Raw genomic sequence first — 18,227 nt, 5'->3', positions numbered from 1 at the left:
TCAGCGCACACGTCATGGTCACGTCATCACACACAGCGTCATAGTACACGTCATCGGACACAGCGTCATAGTACACGTCATCGGACACAGCGTCATAGTACACGTCATCACACACAGCGTCATAGTACACGTCATCGGACACAGCGTCATAGTACACACTGTCATAGTACACCACGTCATCGCACACAGCGTCATAGTACACGTCATCGGACACAGCGTCATAGTATACAACCTCATAATACACATCATCGTACATAGCGTCATCGCACACATCACCGTACACAAAGTCAACGTACACACATCATAGTACATATGAACACAACATACAACGTCATCGCAACGTCAACGTTGACAACTGCGTTGATCCTTGACCTACTTTGTGTCCAGATTACACGACACACATGGAACCTCTGACTCCGTTCGATTCACAAACTCCAGTGAGCTCATCGAATGTGACACTGATCCCACAGTTTCGGTGAATGAATATCCCTAGCAAAGTCGGAGCAGTATACAATATGACTCATAAAGAGATGAAGAAAATAAAGCAAGCAGATGCGCCTTTATTGTTTTGTTATTCTGTATTTGTTATCACAGTTCAAGTGCACAGAAATTGTCAACGACTCCTTACAGTTATTCACACAACAGGTACCAGCGTAACATTCATCTAAACATTGATAAATGTACACGTATATTTTTACAAGCAAGGACAATTTTACAACTTCACCATATTTCTGAATTGTCCCGAAACATTTTGCATTTCCCTTCACGTTTGGCGTTAGCGTCTTAAATAATTATTAAGAAATTTAGATACACACTCTACTGTTAACTGTGAAAGACACAAATTATGAAAATGTATGTTAATTGGTATACAGCTTTCCTTTACCATTTCACTTGAAAAAAACCTAAGCGCGTACACATTATATTAAAAAATCAACAAAACACATTAGAGAGCGATGTAGATGTAAATACGTTTCTCTATGTGTCCTCTTTCTATTTGTCATTTTATGCATTAAAAGTAAATAAGTTTGTAAATTTATGTGAGAGGGCCGTCACAGTTGTGATAATTATTGCCGATTTTCCCGTGAATACAATGCTCAAAGTTCTCCATGTGGTACAACATTAAGGCCATATGTGTATACATTAGGTGGAGATTATACATTTAACACTCTGCAGGTGTGCCAATGTACCGCCACTTGCGGTTTAATCAATGGAGCGCCCTGTTAGTAACGCGCAATTACATGATGAATACTGAATTATGCAATCTGCAATGTGTATTGTATATTTTACATGTAACGTGTTTCATAATACACTGCTCTAAATGTTACGTGGGTGTGTTTGGTTGCGCTGGTAGACTAAAACAAAAAATTTGAATCGTAATCAAATTAATTAATTAATTTGGGACGTTACAGTCACAGTGAGCCGAGGCGCCTTGACAGACAGACAGACAGACAGACAGACAGACAGACAGACAGACAGGTCATTAAAATCTGACCTCAACATATGATATACAAGATAAAACACACTACAATATTAAGCCGTTCCATACGGCACGACGAGACACTATTTGACATAAAATGCAAAGAAAGTAAAAATAACTTAAGTTAAAATAATGGAACTATACAGTTTGGGTAATATTAGACAGGTATATACAAATTGTCATCACATTGTTTTCAAATATTAAAGAAGGTTATGATAGATTAAAAAGTCATTTAGGACGCGACAAAATAAACTATTCTCAACATCATTAAAAGACATGACACTGTACAGCACGTGTGTGCATCTGTTAAAAAGGCGGTTTATTTCATCAGAGAACAAAGGGAAGTGTAGTAAAACGTGACAGTCATCCTCAATAAAATCTTTACGATAATTCTCTCTCTCTCAGATAAAGGACAGCTATCATTTCTTCCAGTTTCAACTCTTAGTGGAGCAACACCTCATCTACATCTAAAAGTGCCAATGAAAGAAAGAAAATACTGTTAAAAGCGGTACTCGTACTACATCTCAAAACCTTTTGCATAAGTTTTAATATTGGTAAAAGTGCATTCTGGTCTTGTGTTCTGCCATACGAGGGCAGCGGAAACATTTCTGAGCCTCACTACGGCGCACTGCGCTGATGGCGTTGGTTGCTTATTGATTTCACCATCATCCCCTTTGAGGTCCACACACTTCTGCCGACGATGCAGATGTAGAGGTTTACTCGTGGTGGTATAAAGTGTCCCCCACAGCATTAATGACGTCACCATCATTTGCATAATGCTTGCCAGTACCGCATGACACTGTATAGCAGTACCCTGTCTACCTTGACATCATATGGCAGTATTCTGTCTATCTTGACATCATATAGCAGTATTCTGTCTATCTTGACATCATATAGCAGTATCCTGTCTATCTTGACATCATATGGCAGTATCCTGTCTATCTTGACACTACATGGCAGTATTCTGTCTATCTTGACACTATATGGCAGTATCCCGTCTATTTTGACACTATATAGCAGTATCCTGTCTATCTTGACATCATATGGCAGTATCCTGTCTATCTTGACATCATATGGCAGTATCCTGTCTATCTTGACACTATATGGCAGTATCCTGTCTATCTTGACACTATATGGCAGTATCCCGTCTATTTTGACACTATATAGCAGTATCCTGTCTATCTTGACACTATGTGGCAGTATCCCGTCTATCTTGACACTATATGGCAGTATCCTGTCTATCTTGACACTATGTGGCAGTATTATGTCTATCTTGACAGTATATAGCCGTATCCTGTCTATCTTGCCACTGTATAGCATTATCATGTCTATCTTGACACTATATAGCAGTATCCTGTCTATCTTGACACTATATAGCAGTATTCTGTCTATCTTGACACTATATAGCAGTATTCTGTCTATCTTGACACTATCTGGCAGTATCCTGTCTATCTCGCCACTGTATAGCAGTATCCTGTCTATCTTGACACTATATAGCAGTATCCTGTCTATCTTGACACTATATAGCAGTATTCTGTCTATCTTGACACTATACGGCAGTGCCCTGTCTATCTTGAAAGTACATAGCAGTATCCTGTCTATCTTGACAGTATATAGCAGTATTCTGTCTATCTTGACACTATATAGCAGTATTTTGTCTATCTTGACACTATATAGCAGTATTATGTCTATCTTGACACTATATAACAGTATTCTGTCTATCTTGACACTATATGGCAGTATTATGTCTATCTTGACACATAATAGCGGTATCCTGTCTATCTTGACACTGTATAGCAGTATTCTGTCTATCATGACACCATATAGCAGTACCCAGTTTATCTTGACATTATATAGCAGTATAATTTGTATCTTGACGCTATCTATTAATACCCTGTCTATGACTCAGTCTATGACGACCATATATATCACGACCCTATCGATCATAACCCGATATATCATGACCATATTTATCACAGCATATATATAACGACCACTTCTTTCAAGACCCTATCGATCACAACCTATATATCATGACCCTATCTAACACGACCTCGTCGAACATGATCTTGTCGGGCACGACTCTCAGTGTGATTTCCCCAACCGCCATACAAGAAATCGCTTTTCTTCTCTCACAATTTCACAATTATCCTTTTCTCATCACGAGTGATTAATGAACAAATTCCGTTGTCGCTACCCGAGTGTGTGATGAGGTTGGTGTGCCTGTAACAGGCCGCGGCAGCTTGAGAATACAGTTACATCGATGTCCGATGGTACGCTAATCCTTCTAGGGTGGACGCAAGGATGTCACCGAGACCATTTCATACGTTTGTTCTATTTTGTACGACTGCGCACGCACGCACACGCACGCACGTTCGTCGCTCAGTGAAATGTTTTTTAACCCATCGTTACACCCTATTTCACTTCATGTTGTAGAGGGGGGGGGGGGTCGGGTAGCCTAGTGGGTAAAGCGTTCGCACGTCACGCCGAAGACCCGGGTTTGATACCCGACATGGGTACAATGTCTGAAGCCCATTTCTGGTGTCACCGGCCATGATATTGCTGGAATATTGCTAAAAGCGGCGTAAAACCATACTCTCACTCAATCTTATTGTAGAGCAGGCATGGAATACAAGCACCCATTGTAGAGGGTTGTATTTCTCAACAACACACTTGTATTTAAACATATGTACAGGACATCAGCTGATGCAATCTTCGCGATTTATTCAATCAATAACACGAATCCATTTTAATCCAAGCACCTGCGACCGATTACATTACGATTGAGTGAGTATTCACCAGATGTAAGACCTTGAATGATACATCACTCGATTCATCCATCCAAATCTAACATAAGAGTTGATATTTGAAGCGAGTAGACAACCTATACAAACGCCACCAGTTGCCCCTTGTGCAGTCTACCGACAACACGTGTGTGACGTGTAGGGGCCATAGACTCGTGTTTTCGTGAATGCAACTTTATCCATCTCAGCTGTATAATCAAGGCTCCGCCACCTGTTGCAGTCAAACAATGTCATCATGTCACCCCGACATCGTCACGGGGAAGACGTTCCCGACATCGTCAGCGACCCACACCCCTTCTCCAGTCTCCGTGTCATTATTTGTGTGTATTAGTGTGTAAGTCGTAGCATGACAATTAATTGTCGCGACATGCGCTCATCAAACAAGGGAGATAACTCTAATCGTCTGCAAGCAGCTGCCTTCTGTCAGATCAATAGTTATATTAATATAGGCGGCGCAACAATGTGACTGGGATTGTAGTACTTACTCTAGCACAGAACGGGTGAGAGGTACGCTCGCCGACTGTCTCAATGTCGGCTCAATGATCACCTCAGCACGTCAACTCCCTCTCACTCTTTCCCAGCTTGACGGATAACTTTATACCATGTGCTTTGACAGTTCTGAGCCGAACAAGCACCAAGCGTCTGGTATATTATTTAAGCGCGTACACGTTGAAAGTTGCATCAACTCTGAATAAGTTGAAAGACCGTAGCAGGTAAACCGCACAACACGTGCTGAGGAATATTCTTCTGTCATCTGAGACTGAAATTATGTGATGTGATCGGTGCTCTGTTGCCACAGTGGTTTTCCGCACGCGATATGTCCATCCATGCTCGCATCGACCGACGGCCCTTCGTTCGCAGCTGAAACTCTAGCGCAACACTGCGAGGTAACGCTTAGCTTGTGGACAATGTTACCGTAACAAAACATGTGATTTGCAAACTGAATTAATGAACGTCCACAGGTAGAGAAGGGAAACGCGGTCCGACTGCTGGAACGGACGGAGAAGATTCACTCTTTAAGGAGGGATTGATAAGTAAATGTAATTAATACCAAGCCAGCTTGAACTCAGGGGCTTAAGTCAGACTGAGAAGCTTCGCGAAACTTCTTTTCCGCTCAATCTATAAAGGTGGCTAGAGGGAAGAAAAGCAATGGGCTTGTTTTTATGGAAAAGGGCAAAAGCCTTGGGCGACCGGCGGACAGTTGTAGCAGACGACCATTGATATGTGTTGATGTGATGATGGGTCGTGCGACATCACCTCGACTTAGTTAGTTAGGGTCGTCCCTGCGAGAGACCAGCGGACGGGAAACTGCACATGCGTTCTCAGGATGTCATCTGGTCTTCCATGAGTGAGGATACAAGACAGTGAGTGTCGTCTGCTCATGGTAGCGCTGTGGTGCATGACGCCTCCGTTGGAAACTTCACGTGTGTGGATTATGTTGACGATGTTGTGATTCAGGAGTAGACATGGTCGTGCCGGTGCTGCTCCCCCCGAACTCCCTGGAATACCCTTGATGTGGCGTCTCCTTTTCCCGCCCATGCACTGGAGGGAGCAGACGCCACTATGAAGCACATAGACAAGTCACATGCGATGCTTCTCGAGAACTTACGGATAATATCGGAATATCGCCGAAAGTCCATCGCTGAAAATGCCAGGTAAGTTGCATTAGAATTACCCTTGTTGTTTCATTACGATTACGAACGACACCTGTTTTTATCATTTATACTTGGTGTGTATTCTCTCACTAGAAGTCCCCAGGGTGGGTCATCATGGGACGGGGGGTAGGGGTCTTCAGGCTCATCAGGATCTTCAAAGCAGACATAACGAGAACCCCCGCGATGTCAAGACGACGCCGTGTATACCTGGTCTCACCATCCATGCAGGGCTGCTGTCGGAACAGCCTCCAATTCTGCTGTACTTTTGGATACAGTACGTTTATGCCAATATTGGTAAAAAAGACTTCAACCCCAGGGCCGACAGGTCTGAGAGTGTAAGACTCAGGGAACGGGTGTTTGGACAATACATGCCTTGTCATTGGGGTAACAATGTGTCTATTTAGCGCTAGTGTGTATGATGAAGATTTTAAGATGAAAATACAACTTTTACCGTTATTAGGATGTCATTCGTAACGGAATATCCAAAATGGTATTCGTGGAATATAGTTGATTCAAGGAATAATCTAGCTTATGTGATCTGTACTTAGGTGCTGTTGGAAAGGAAGCAATGACTTTTGTTTCTTGCAGGTATTCACCATAGTTTATATGATTCTGTCTTGCAGGTATTCACCATAGTTTATATGATTCTGTCTTGCAGGTATTCACCATAGTTTATATGATTCTGTCTTGCAGGTATTCACCATAGTTTATATGATTCTGTCTTGCAGGTATTCACCATAGTTTATATGATTCTGTCTTGCAGGTATTCACCATAGTTTATATGATTATGGTCATATCTTACGGCCCCTATAATTCATGATAATGAGACGCTTGTGGTGACAGGTAGATGGTGATCCCGCCATTTGATTTCTTACAGGTAGATCATGATACTGACATTTGGACATCACAGGTAGATGACAATAACTACATTTAGGTATTACAGGAAGATCATTTATGACATTCTGCCTTTACAGGGACCGCATAACATTGATATTAGGACATTACAGGTAGAGATCTTAATTATAGCGTTTGTTCATTATGGACAGATCATAACATTGACATTAGGACATTACAGGTAGAGATCTTAATTATAGCGTTTGTTCATTATGGACAGATCATAACATTGACATTAGGACATTACAGGTAGAGATCATAATCATGGTATTTGGACATTACATATAGATCACAGTAATGACATTAAGTCATACACGTAGATACAATAATGTCATTACAGACAGCAAATTATTACAAAAAGCACCTGACAGGTAAACAAGAATATTTTAGTCCTTACATGGATATCTTCATCGTTTGGGTCTTTACAATTAGATCCTGATTAGACCATATGGGTCTGAGTGAAACGACCACGGGATGGACAATATGTGTAGCAAAAAGCCGCAGTACAGCTACATCAATTGTGGCCATCACGTCGCTGAATTGTAACAACCGTTAGATGGCGCTATTAGCAGGTTCATCCATCTCGCTTCACTTTCAGTCATTCAAGGTCGTGCCATGATTTGTTTCACGCTATCATCAGTGTACTGACATCCCATATTTCCGACTTTAAGTCCACTGTGACCATCAGTATTTTCTGTCTTTTGTTTAACTATGACAGGTAGTCCAGTGGATAAGGCTGTTTCCAAACTGGTCAAGCATGGCTCTGTTTCAAATATCGGTCTGGTCAAGTGGGATACTTATTTAACATTTTAATCTTTTGTGTGTTTGCAAGTGGCCATGTGAGTTTAAATTCTTGTATTTCAGTACCAAGGTAAAAAATAAAAAGGTGCCGTTTTCGCCAGGCAAAAATAGCCGTTTTCGCTTTAGGCGAGGTGACATTTTCGCAAATCGGTGCCGTTTTCGCTCGGTAACGTTTTGCTGAGGTGCCGTTTTAGCTATGACCCTGCATAACGATATCACAACACCTTGCAGCGTATATACCTGTATCTGTAAAGTCAGGACATACGATAACTCGCAATATATTCAGGTCTTGTTACTTCATAGCGTGTTTATCCGTCAAATCCGGTTATGGTTATAAAAAGGTACAATGGAGAGGATTTATTATTATTAGTAGTAGTTTAAAAAATGTTTGTCGATATTTTGTACGATTTTGAAACATCGATATTGCAACAATGTATTGCAGTACATGTATCTCATATCTATCTCCTCTCTGTCTCGTGTCAGGACTATACGACAAACCATAATATCATAAGGCCTTCAAAACGATTGTCTCAATTATCGGCCAAGTCGGGTCTGTAGGATCCATAACAATACCATGAGGTCTTCGCGATGTTATCATTTTGTATGATAAGTGATATCTATCTTAGGGATAGGTTGTCAAATATCCTCTGATTTTATGACTGCTGAAATCCCTCACTCACTCGAGAATCTATTCCATAATGTCCCCCATCTTATACTTTTTATTTTTAGCCAATGAAACCAAAGCACCCAAAAATGAAAAGCCAAGTTTGAACCTATTGTTTTGACGACGCAGTTTCTCAACTGATGACATCATAAACGTCTATTACGGCACAATTTACTCCGCCAGAAACCTATTATCGTGGGTTCGAAACACGGTTCGCCCCGATTATGTTTCTTGGTTTGTCAGCACCTACAGTGCTTGTGGGTTTCAGCAAAGTGGTAAACGTCTGAGGCCTGCATCACTTCGGACTTTCCACCACATTAAGCTGACACGCCTTGATATAACTCGAACACTGTTCAAAACTCACTCACCCACTAACATCACATTGATGTTAGGTGTGACCACATTGTAGTCTCTTATATGACTTGTTGGATGTAAATGATATACCACAACATAGGCACAACACAACATTTATACAGAAATAAAGATTTTTTTCGAAATAAAACCTCTGTATCCGCCCATGCACAATATCTGGAGTACATGTGCCATACTGATACGTCCATCTTTACGTTTATACATGTCAGCTCTCATATTTTGATATATTTGTTTCGGTTTCATAAGATAGTTAGCCAAACACCCGTGTTAGATCCGGGTTAGAATTGATTTTCAGTAACCCATGATTGTCGTTAGAACGGATTCGGGTGGTCAGGCTCGCTGACTTGGTTGATACATGCCATCGTATCTAAATTACGTTGACCGACAATCGTGATATCAATCACAGGACTGTCTGGTCCAGATTTGATTATTTCACAACACCGTCATGTTGCTGGAATATTGCTGAATGCGGCCTTTAACAGCAAGGAACAAAAACTTAGCTAAACTAAATATGGTACTAAGGCCATACGATACCAGTTTCAATCAAATATTCATTGGTTCACACATCCGTGTGGGTATTTCTTCAGATTATTGTTTTATGTGTTTGCCTTGCTTCATGCAATCCTGCCTTAGGTATATTTTTAGGTTTAACATTGGACGTCATTGAAATTGAACACGTTTTGACACCTTCGTGTCTAGCTCCTTTAAATCGTACTGGTTTTCTCCATACATTCAACTGACTCATCATCACATGGGGTGGTGTGGTGTGGTGTTGATGGGTTCAGTAGGACATACTGTGTGTTAAGTAAAAAAATGCCTGTTTATGGTAAGAAAAAAACATACATTTGTGTGCGAATTAAAATACGACTCGGTCTATTTGGAAAATGTCTTTCTTTGAATGATTAAATGAGAGAGTATTGTTTTAAGCCGCGTTTTACATTTTCAACACGGACGCACATAGCTAGTCCACAGCCACCTCACTTTGAAACTGGGCATCATTATGTGCAACGTTTGTCGATCTTTGGTCAACATGACCTATCAGAACTACCTATACTTCCATTATTTATAGGAACATATCAGAAATGCTACAACGACGAGTCATATCAATAGCCGGCGCACGCAGGATTAATATTGTAGTTCGCGTGGCTGTGTGATATCCCTCGCACAGTCGCTACACGTATACGTCTCATATGTCATTTTTGCTTTGATGACGTATATACCGGCGATGCATTCTGAGAGATAACATGGATTTATGGTTCAAGCTCTTTCTCAATCCTTTCAGAAATCAGAACATGAAAAAATTCTGTGCGTGATGATAACCATTGCCTTGGTGATGACTTATAGATATTGTAGACTTATAAATTAAATATAACTACTGCCTGATCTTTGGTCGATGCAGAAATTATCGCGAGTAATCACTTTAGGTCAGTTGTACTTATATGTCCGTGGCTATTTTCATGTAGAATATATTTTGTTATCCGTTAATGACACGTATATTATTCCTTTCAAAGAATACAATGCGCAATTGCCTGATTTTTTGCTTGTTGCTTAAAGCCGCACTCAGCAATATTCCAACTATATGACGGCGGTCTGTAAATAATCGAGTTTGGACCAGACAATCCAGTGATCGACATCATGAGCATCGATCCACGCAATGATGATACGTTGACATGCATCAACCAATTCAGTGAGGCTGACCACCCGATCCCGTTGGAAGGCTTTTACGACAAACACTGTCGCCTGTTACTGCAAGCATGGGTTGCTGAAGACCTATTCCAACCGGGATCTTCACGGTCCTATTGACTAATAACGACGAATATTCTGCAGATTAGGGGTTGAGATTAAGCATACGGTTCTTCGAGACAAGTTCTGCAGATTAGGGGTTGAGATTGAGCATACGGTTCTGCGAGACGAGTTCTGCAGTTCAGGGGTTGAGATTGAGCATATGGTTCTTGAGACAAGTTCTGCAGATTAGGGGTTGAGATTGAGCATACGGTTCTTCGAGACAGGTTCTGAAGTTCAGGGATTAAGATTGAGCATACGGTTCTTCGAGACAAATTCTACAGATTAGGTGTTGACATTGAGCATACGGCTCTGCGAGACAAGTTCTGCAGATTAGGGGTTGAGATTGAGCATACGGTTCTTCGAGACAAGTTCTGCATATTAGGGATTGAGATTGAGCATACGGTTCTGCGAGACAAGTTCTGCAGATTAGGGTTGAGATTGAGCATACGGTTCATCGAGACAAGTTCTGCAGATTAGGGTTGAGATTGAACATACGGTTCTTCTAGACGAATTCAGCAGGTCAGGGGTTAAACATGCTTTGCTTGGCGTGAGAAGCCGGTAGTGTGAGCGGTTATATGGAGCAGGTACGTGGTCTGCCGGAGTACCACACATTGCCTAGCTAGACCTACACAGACAGACTCCATTCAATTACACTGATAGGGCACTACCCGTACATAGACTCCCAATCATATTACGGCTTCTGACAGCAGAAAGCTCAGTAACGTTAGTTAGAGATTACACGCTGCTTGTAAGGGGCACGTCGAGATGAAGGCCAATGGATCAACACTGATACAGTACCCAGGGACATGGGTAGAGGTGAGACTCTGTGAGACATGGATAAAGGGGTGAGGCAGGCTGTGTGAGACATGGATAATGGGGTGAGGCAGGCTGTGGGAGACATGTGTGGAGGGGTGAGGCAGGCTGTGTGAAACATGGATAAAGGGGTGAGGCAGGTTGTGTGAGACATGTGTGTGTGTGTGTGTGTGGGGGGGGGGGGGGGGGGGGGGGGTTGAGGCAGGCTTTATGAGACATCAGTAGAGGGGCGAGGCAGGCTGTGTGAGACATCGGTAGAGAGGTGAGGCAGGCTATGTGAGACAAAGGTAGAGAGGTGAGGCAGGCTTTGTAAAACATGGGGTTGAGGTTGGGGGCCGGAGGTGGAGGGGTTTGAAGCCCATTTCTTGCATCCAAGGCCATGATATTGATGGAATATCACTCGCTCGCTCGCTCCCTCACTCATACACTCACTCACTCACTCAACGACAACGTGTAATTAGAAGCGACAACACCGTTTCCATAATCATATAAAATCTCCGACTATATCACAAGCAAGTGGTATGGAGGCATGTCAAGTGTTTACTTGAACAAACATGGGATTATTTTATAAAACACTCAGTTAAATACAAACATATACAATCACAGTAAGTCTCGCTGATCCAATCCACTCTCTGTAGCACTACTGAGCTGACCCGTGAAAGTGGAAGTTAGAAAAGGTCCTTCAGCAACTTTAATTCGACTGACAGGGTCGGGTGGTCAGACTCGCTGACTTGCTTGTCATCGTATCCCAGTTGCCTAGATCGATGCTCATTATGTCAAACACTGGATTGTCTGATCCAGACTCTTTTATTTACATACCGCCGTCATATAGCTCGAATGTGCGGCATAAAACAACAAACAAGCAAAACCATCTGACGTGAGGCAATAACAATAAGTGATTCACGCTCGCTCTACAGTAAAGGCAGAAGCAAGAATCAGGTTCTATCATCCTTACCTTATAGGGCCTTATCACTACCTAGTCTGAGCGCGGCGTTACACAACAAACAAACAAAACATAACAAACACTACTGAGCTATGACGACGTTGCTCTCGACTGCTGTTGCCATTCATAACGCCATGCTCGACCACGACCTCCGATATTGTGACAATAATGTCTTTGCTAATGAATCACTACCAAACAGTGATAATGAATGGTGTTCACGAAAAGGTGAGCCTATCCTGCACCACCGTTGGAACTCGTCAAAAACACACGCAAAGGTAAATCAGTAGGTCATCGAAAAAGAACACGCGTAGATGTGTTACAACTCAAAATAAGGAATTGCGTCAGACAAAATTTTGGTCACTAAAGTGTCAAATATAGAAATGTTCTCGATGCCACATGGCTACCATAACACGTATTGAGAGCTTTACCGAAGCCTTGAACGATGTAACCCTGACCAAACAACTTCGTATGACGTGTAGCACTTTTTAACTTTCGCAGGAAAAGCATGTTTGATTGTACATAAAAAAATGTTTAATGTGGACACCAAAAGTTGGAGTTGCTGGAATACTGCTCGACAAAAAGGGAAACTGGGCATACAAACACTGTCATACACTGCCTCCTCTACAAGACAATGCTTGAATCCTTGAATCCTTGAAACATTGAATCCTATCTAGGTCTGGTGAAACAATATCGCTGATATCTACAACAGTCAATCCAATCCATGCATTGTTGTACCACAAGTCATTATAACAGTGCTCGAATTACATTTTTCTGTAAGTTACATTTTACAGTACAATTAAATTTTACTATGAAGTTACATTTACATATATTCAGAAGTAACATTTTACTCAACAGTTACATTTTACTATACAGTTACATTTTACTCAACAGTTACATTTTACTATGGCTACATTTCACTAAAGGTACATTTTACAATACAGTTACATGTTACTATACTTTTACTTTTTACTGTAGTTACATTTTACTATACAGTTACATGTTACTATACTTTTACTTTTTACTGTAGTTACATTTTACAGAACAGTTACATTTTACTATACAATTACATTTTTACTATACTTTTACATTTTACTTCAGTTACATTAAACTAAATTACTTTTAACTGTACAATTACATTTTACTATATTTACACTTAACTATGCAATTACATTTTACTATACTTTTACATTTTACTACAGTTACATTTTACTGCACAATTTCATTTTACTGCACAATTTCGTTTTACTATACAGTTCAATTCACTACAACTCCATCTGGGCATGGTAAAACAATATCCCCGATCACTACAACACTCAAATCGATTAGTTTATTTTGATGGTCACTCTGAATAATATCCCATTATTCTCCCTCAGCATCTGTTTAAATCGAGCCCCGCCTGATTTCCTCTGGGGGCAACGAGTTTGTAAACGGCTGCAAACAAACGCCTACTTATTACGTTTTGAAAATGAATCGCTCAAGGACTTTACCCGACACACCAGGCACATGAGACAGCTGCAGGACGTTATCAAAAGCTTGTGAAATTCATGTGTGGAGAGTGTCAATTATTGAATTCTGTTTTGGCGTTTTTTCGGGGTTGGCGCTATTAAAGAACATAATTTTTATCTTGAACAGACAATACGAGGCTAAGTATTGTGTATATAAAAAATAGGGAACGTTATTGATAGGACATCATACAAAATGTGCTGATGCTGCAGATAATCAATCACACAAATAACGGTGATTTTATGGGTTGTACGTTTTCACCTCAATGACTGTTTAACACGAGTTCATGAACATTAACTAAACTGCTGTCAATGACATTTTCAAATGAAGATTCATAGAAAAATGAGTGCAGTATAAAATCGATTAAACACATATATTTCTCTTCCGTTTTTCATTATTCGACGTGTTTGGGGAAAACTCGTAATTTTACATTAATATCAAACTCTTATATCACATTCTTGAAACTTTCAAGCTGAAATAATACCCCTTTTTGAAGAATTCTGGTGATGAGTATTTTCTTCCAGTTATCGAGAATGTTCGCTGGTGATGAGAACTGAAAAGGTGGCAGATTTTCTGCAATTCGATTAACAGTAAACGAAAACAACATTTTTCCTGTAAAACCATTCATCTTGGTTATATTTCTTCTATAACATTCACCAGCATATTAAACAGTAATTGATATCGATATTTGAGCCTGCGAGGTTAATAACAAGCACTCCAATCAGATATGTACAGGTTCCAAGCTTATCTCTGCCCCGGGTGATTTCACTTGTTGCTCTGCGAGGAATGGTAATGTGTGACGGGACCGATAAGACGTTTGGACCTCATTCCGCGGACAGATCGCCATAGAAACCGAAATATTTTATCATAACATGGAACAAATTGTAGCTGGAGTTTCAATTTTCACTTCCGTTTTCAAAGGCGTCATTTCGTCCAAAGCAACTTGTAATTTGATTTGTCAATCATTTATGTTTTAACATGTTATTGTTAATAAAAAATACAGACTTTGGACAGTCTCGTGTGAATTATTAATAGGAACATTATGCGTATTCAGAATCGTCTTTAGGGACCCCATGGAATGTTCAGCTGGTATCTCGAGTGTTGTATAACTCTGACGTCAGTTATCTGGTGCTTTTAGTGTTGAATAACTCTGACGTGAGTTATCTGGTGCTTTTAGTGTTGAATAACTCTGACGTGAGTTATCTGGTGCTTTTAGTAAACTAAGTTGCATATTTCTGACCTGTCCTATCTGGCGCTTTGAGTGTTGTAAAACGTTGACGTCACTTACCTGGTCCTACAAGAGTGTTGTATATTTCTGACCTGACCTATCTGGTGCTTTGAGTGTTGTATAACGTTGACATCACTTACCTGGTCCTACAAGAGTGTTGTATATTTTTGACCTGACCTATCTGGTGCTTTGAGTGTTGTATCACACTGACGTGACTTATCTGGTGCTTTGAGTGTTGTATCACACTGACGTGACGTACCTGGTCCTTTGAGTGTTGTATATTTCTGACCTGGCCTATCTGGCGCTTTGAGTGTTGTATACCTCTGACGTGACTTATCTGGATTTTTAGTGTTCTATATCTCTGACGTGACTGATCTGGTGCTTTGAGTGTTTTATATCTCTTGCGTGACCTATTTGGTGTTTTGAGTGTTGTATCACACTGACGTGACTTATCTGGTGCTTTGAGTGTTGTATCACACTGACGTGACTTATCTGGTGCTTTGAGTGTTGTATCACACTGACGTGACTTATCTGGTGCTTTGAGTGTTGTATCACACTGACGTGACTTATCTGGTGCTTTGAGTGTTGTATCACACTGACGTGACTTATATGGTGCTTTGAGTGTTGTATCACACTGACGTGACTTATCTGGTGCTTTGAGTGTTGTATCACACTAACGTGACTTATCTGGTGCTTTGAGTGTTGTATCACACTGACGTGACGTACCTGGTCCTTTGAGTGTTGTATATTTCTGACCTGGCCTATCTGGCGCTTTGAGTGTTGTATACCTCTGACGTGACTTATCTGGATTTTTAGTGTTCTATATCTCTGACGTGACTGATCTGGTGCTTTGAGTGTTTTATATCTCTTGCGTGACCTATTTGGTGCTTTGAGTGTTGTATCACACTAACGTGACTTATCTGGTGCTTTGAGTGTTGTATCACACTGACGTGACGTACCTGGTCCTTTGAGTGTTGTATATTTCTGACCTGGCCTATCTGGCGCTTTGAGTGTTGTATACCTCTGACGTGACTTATCTGGATTTTTAGTGTTCTATATCTCTGACGTGACTGATCTGGTGCTTTGAGTGTTTTATATCTCTTGCGTGACCTATTTGGTGTTTTGAGTGTTGTATCACACTGACGTGACTTATCTGGTGCTTTGAGTGTTGTATCACACTGACGTGACGTACCTGGTCCTTTGAGTGTTGTATATTTCTGACCTGGCCTATCTGGCGCTTTGAGTGTTGTATACCTCTGACGTGACTTATCTGGATTTTTAGTGTTCTATATCTCTGACGTGACTGATCTGGTGCTTTGAGTGTTTTATATCTCTTGCGTGACCTATTTGGTGTTTTGAGTGTTGTATCACACTGACGTGACTTATCTGGTGCTTTGAGTGTTGTATCACACTGACGTGACTTATCTGGTGCTTTGAGTGTTGTATCACACTGACGTGACTTATCTGGTGCTTTGAGTGTTGTATCACACTGACGTGACTTATCTGGTGCTTTGAGTGTTGTATCACACTGACGTGACTTATATGGTGCTTTGAGTGTTGTATCACACTGACGTGACTTATCTGGTGCTTTGAGTGTTGTATCACACTAACGTGACTTATCTGGTGCTTTGAGTGTTGTATCACACTGACGTGACGTACCTGGTCCTTTGAGTGTTGTATATTTCTGACCTGGCCTATCTGGCCTATCTGACGTAAGATATTGACATATATGTGACCACAGACTGCTTTATCTAACACTCGACGACAAAATAAAACCGTGACATATATGTGACCACAGACTGCTTTATCTAACACTCGACGACAACATAAAACCGTGACATATAAGTGACCACAGACTGCTTTATCTAACTCTCGACAGCATAAAGTAATTCCTGACTGTTGTGTCCACTTGTCGTGTCTCAACAATGGAGCCTTTATCACGGCTGCCATCTGGCGAAGGGCAATAGCATCGGGGGCGTGCGATCAAGGATAATACCAAGTCTGAGCAGTCTTAGACTACAGCCTGGGAAACCTTCCACTTGCCTTTTTATTAACAAAGGAACGTGTTTGACGTTAGACGTTAGACGAGCGTGTTACACTGTTGAAGACTGAAACAAGTGCGCACCATCGAAGCTGTTCGTGGAAATAAAAGCAACAACACTCTTTCCATAATCATCTGAAATCTTTGGTTGGTCGGTTTGTTGTTTTACGCCGCACTCAGCAATATTCCAGCTATATGACGGCGGTCTGGAAATAATCGAGTCTGGACCAGACTATCCAGTGATTGACATCATGAGCATCGGTCCACGCAATTGGGATACGATGACATGCATCAACCAAGTCAGCGAGCCTGACCACCCGATCCCGTTAGTCGCCTTTTGCAGCAAGCATGGGTTGCTGAAGACCTATTCTACCCCGTATCTTCATGGATCTGAAATCAGACTGACAGACAGACATTTAGTTATAAAGACCATCGGACCAACAGTACTAATTAAAACGCAATGGCCTGCATGCAAGGGTATTTATCTTAAAGCAGTGTTTTCTCATTTCTCATCGCAAAGGTTTCAGCTAAATATAGCCCAGTATTATATATAGACAGTCTATCAGTTAATTTCATGTGGTGGATAGACGTTTCAGTCGTTGGACGGTCTGTGTAATATTGATGTACTTATTGCTTTCTCGGATGAGGGTAGTGCTCGCATATCTTCATCACGTGGTGTTCATCTTCCACAAACGTTTTATTTTTCTGCATACAAAATTTACACAATCTCTCATCATGAGGAATATTATTGTGTTTTTCAAAATAAAATTGGAAAATATTACCTCTAAATTATGAAAAATTCCTTTCACACAATCTCTCATCATGAGGAATTTTATTGCGTTTTTCAAAATAGAATTGGAAAATATTACGTCTAAATTATGATAAATTCCTCTCACACAATCTCTAATCATGAGGAATATTATTGAGTTTTTCAAAATAGAATCGAAAATTATTACGTCTAAATTATGATAAATTCCTCTCACATAATCTTTCATCATGAGGAATATTATTGCGTTTTTCAAAATAAAATTGGAAAATATTACGTCTAAATTATGATAAATTCCTCTAAATGTATTGAGTATGTTTGTTGTTAGGTTTGATATTCATGTGTTTATAAATCACAATCATGAATTAATAAGTGATGATACCAGGTGTTCGCGATAAGATGACCGTGTCTTGTCCAACCGGTGGCACTCGTCAGAAACACATGCAAAGGAAAGTTAAGTGACAAGTCAAAGAAATGAATT

At 40.7% G+C, this 18,227-nt stretch overlaps 1 protein-coding gene across 4 annotated transcripts in view; it reads left to right on the top strand.

Annotated features, from left to right (window-relative positions):
• Positions 1 to 5,637: 5,637 nt before the first annotated feature.
• LOC139480232 (potassium voltage-gated channel subfamily B member 2-like) overlaps positions 5,638 to 18,227 on the top strand; it is a 257,935-nt gene continuing 245,345 nt past the window's right edge. For all 4 annotated transcript variants that reach the window (XR_011654408.1, XM_071263262.1, XM_071263261.1 and 1 more), the window contains exon 1: positions 5,638 to 5,936. Coding sequence is in view for 3 of the 4 variants with exons in the window: in XM_071263262.1 (XP_071119363.1) it covers positions 5,845 to 5,936 (92 nt within the window). In the remaining variant the exon portion in view is untranslated. The remainder of the gene's footprint in view (positions 5,937 to 18,227) is intronic.

This window comes from Haliotis cracherodii, unplaced genomic scaffold (genome assembly GCF_022045235.1).
Source record: "Haliotis cracherodii isolate W230 unplaced genomic scaffold, xgHalCrac1.p SCAF_4, whole genome shotgun sequence".
Taxonomy (NCBI): domain Eukaryota; kingdom Metazoa; phylum Mollusca; class Gastropoda; order Lepetellida; family Haliotidae; genus Haliotis; species Haliotis cracherodii.
This window is presented reverse-complemented; position numbering and strand designations above follow the sequence as displayed.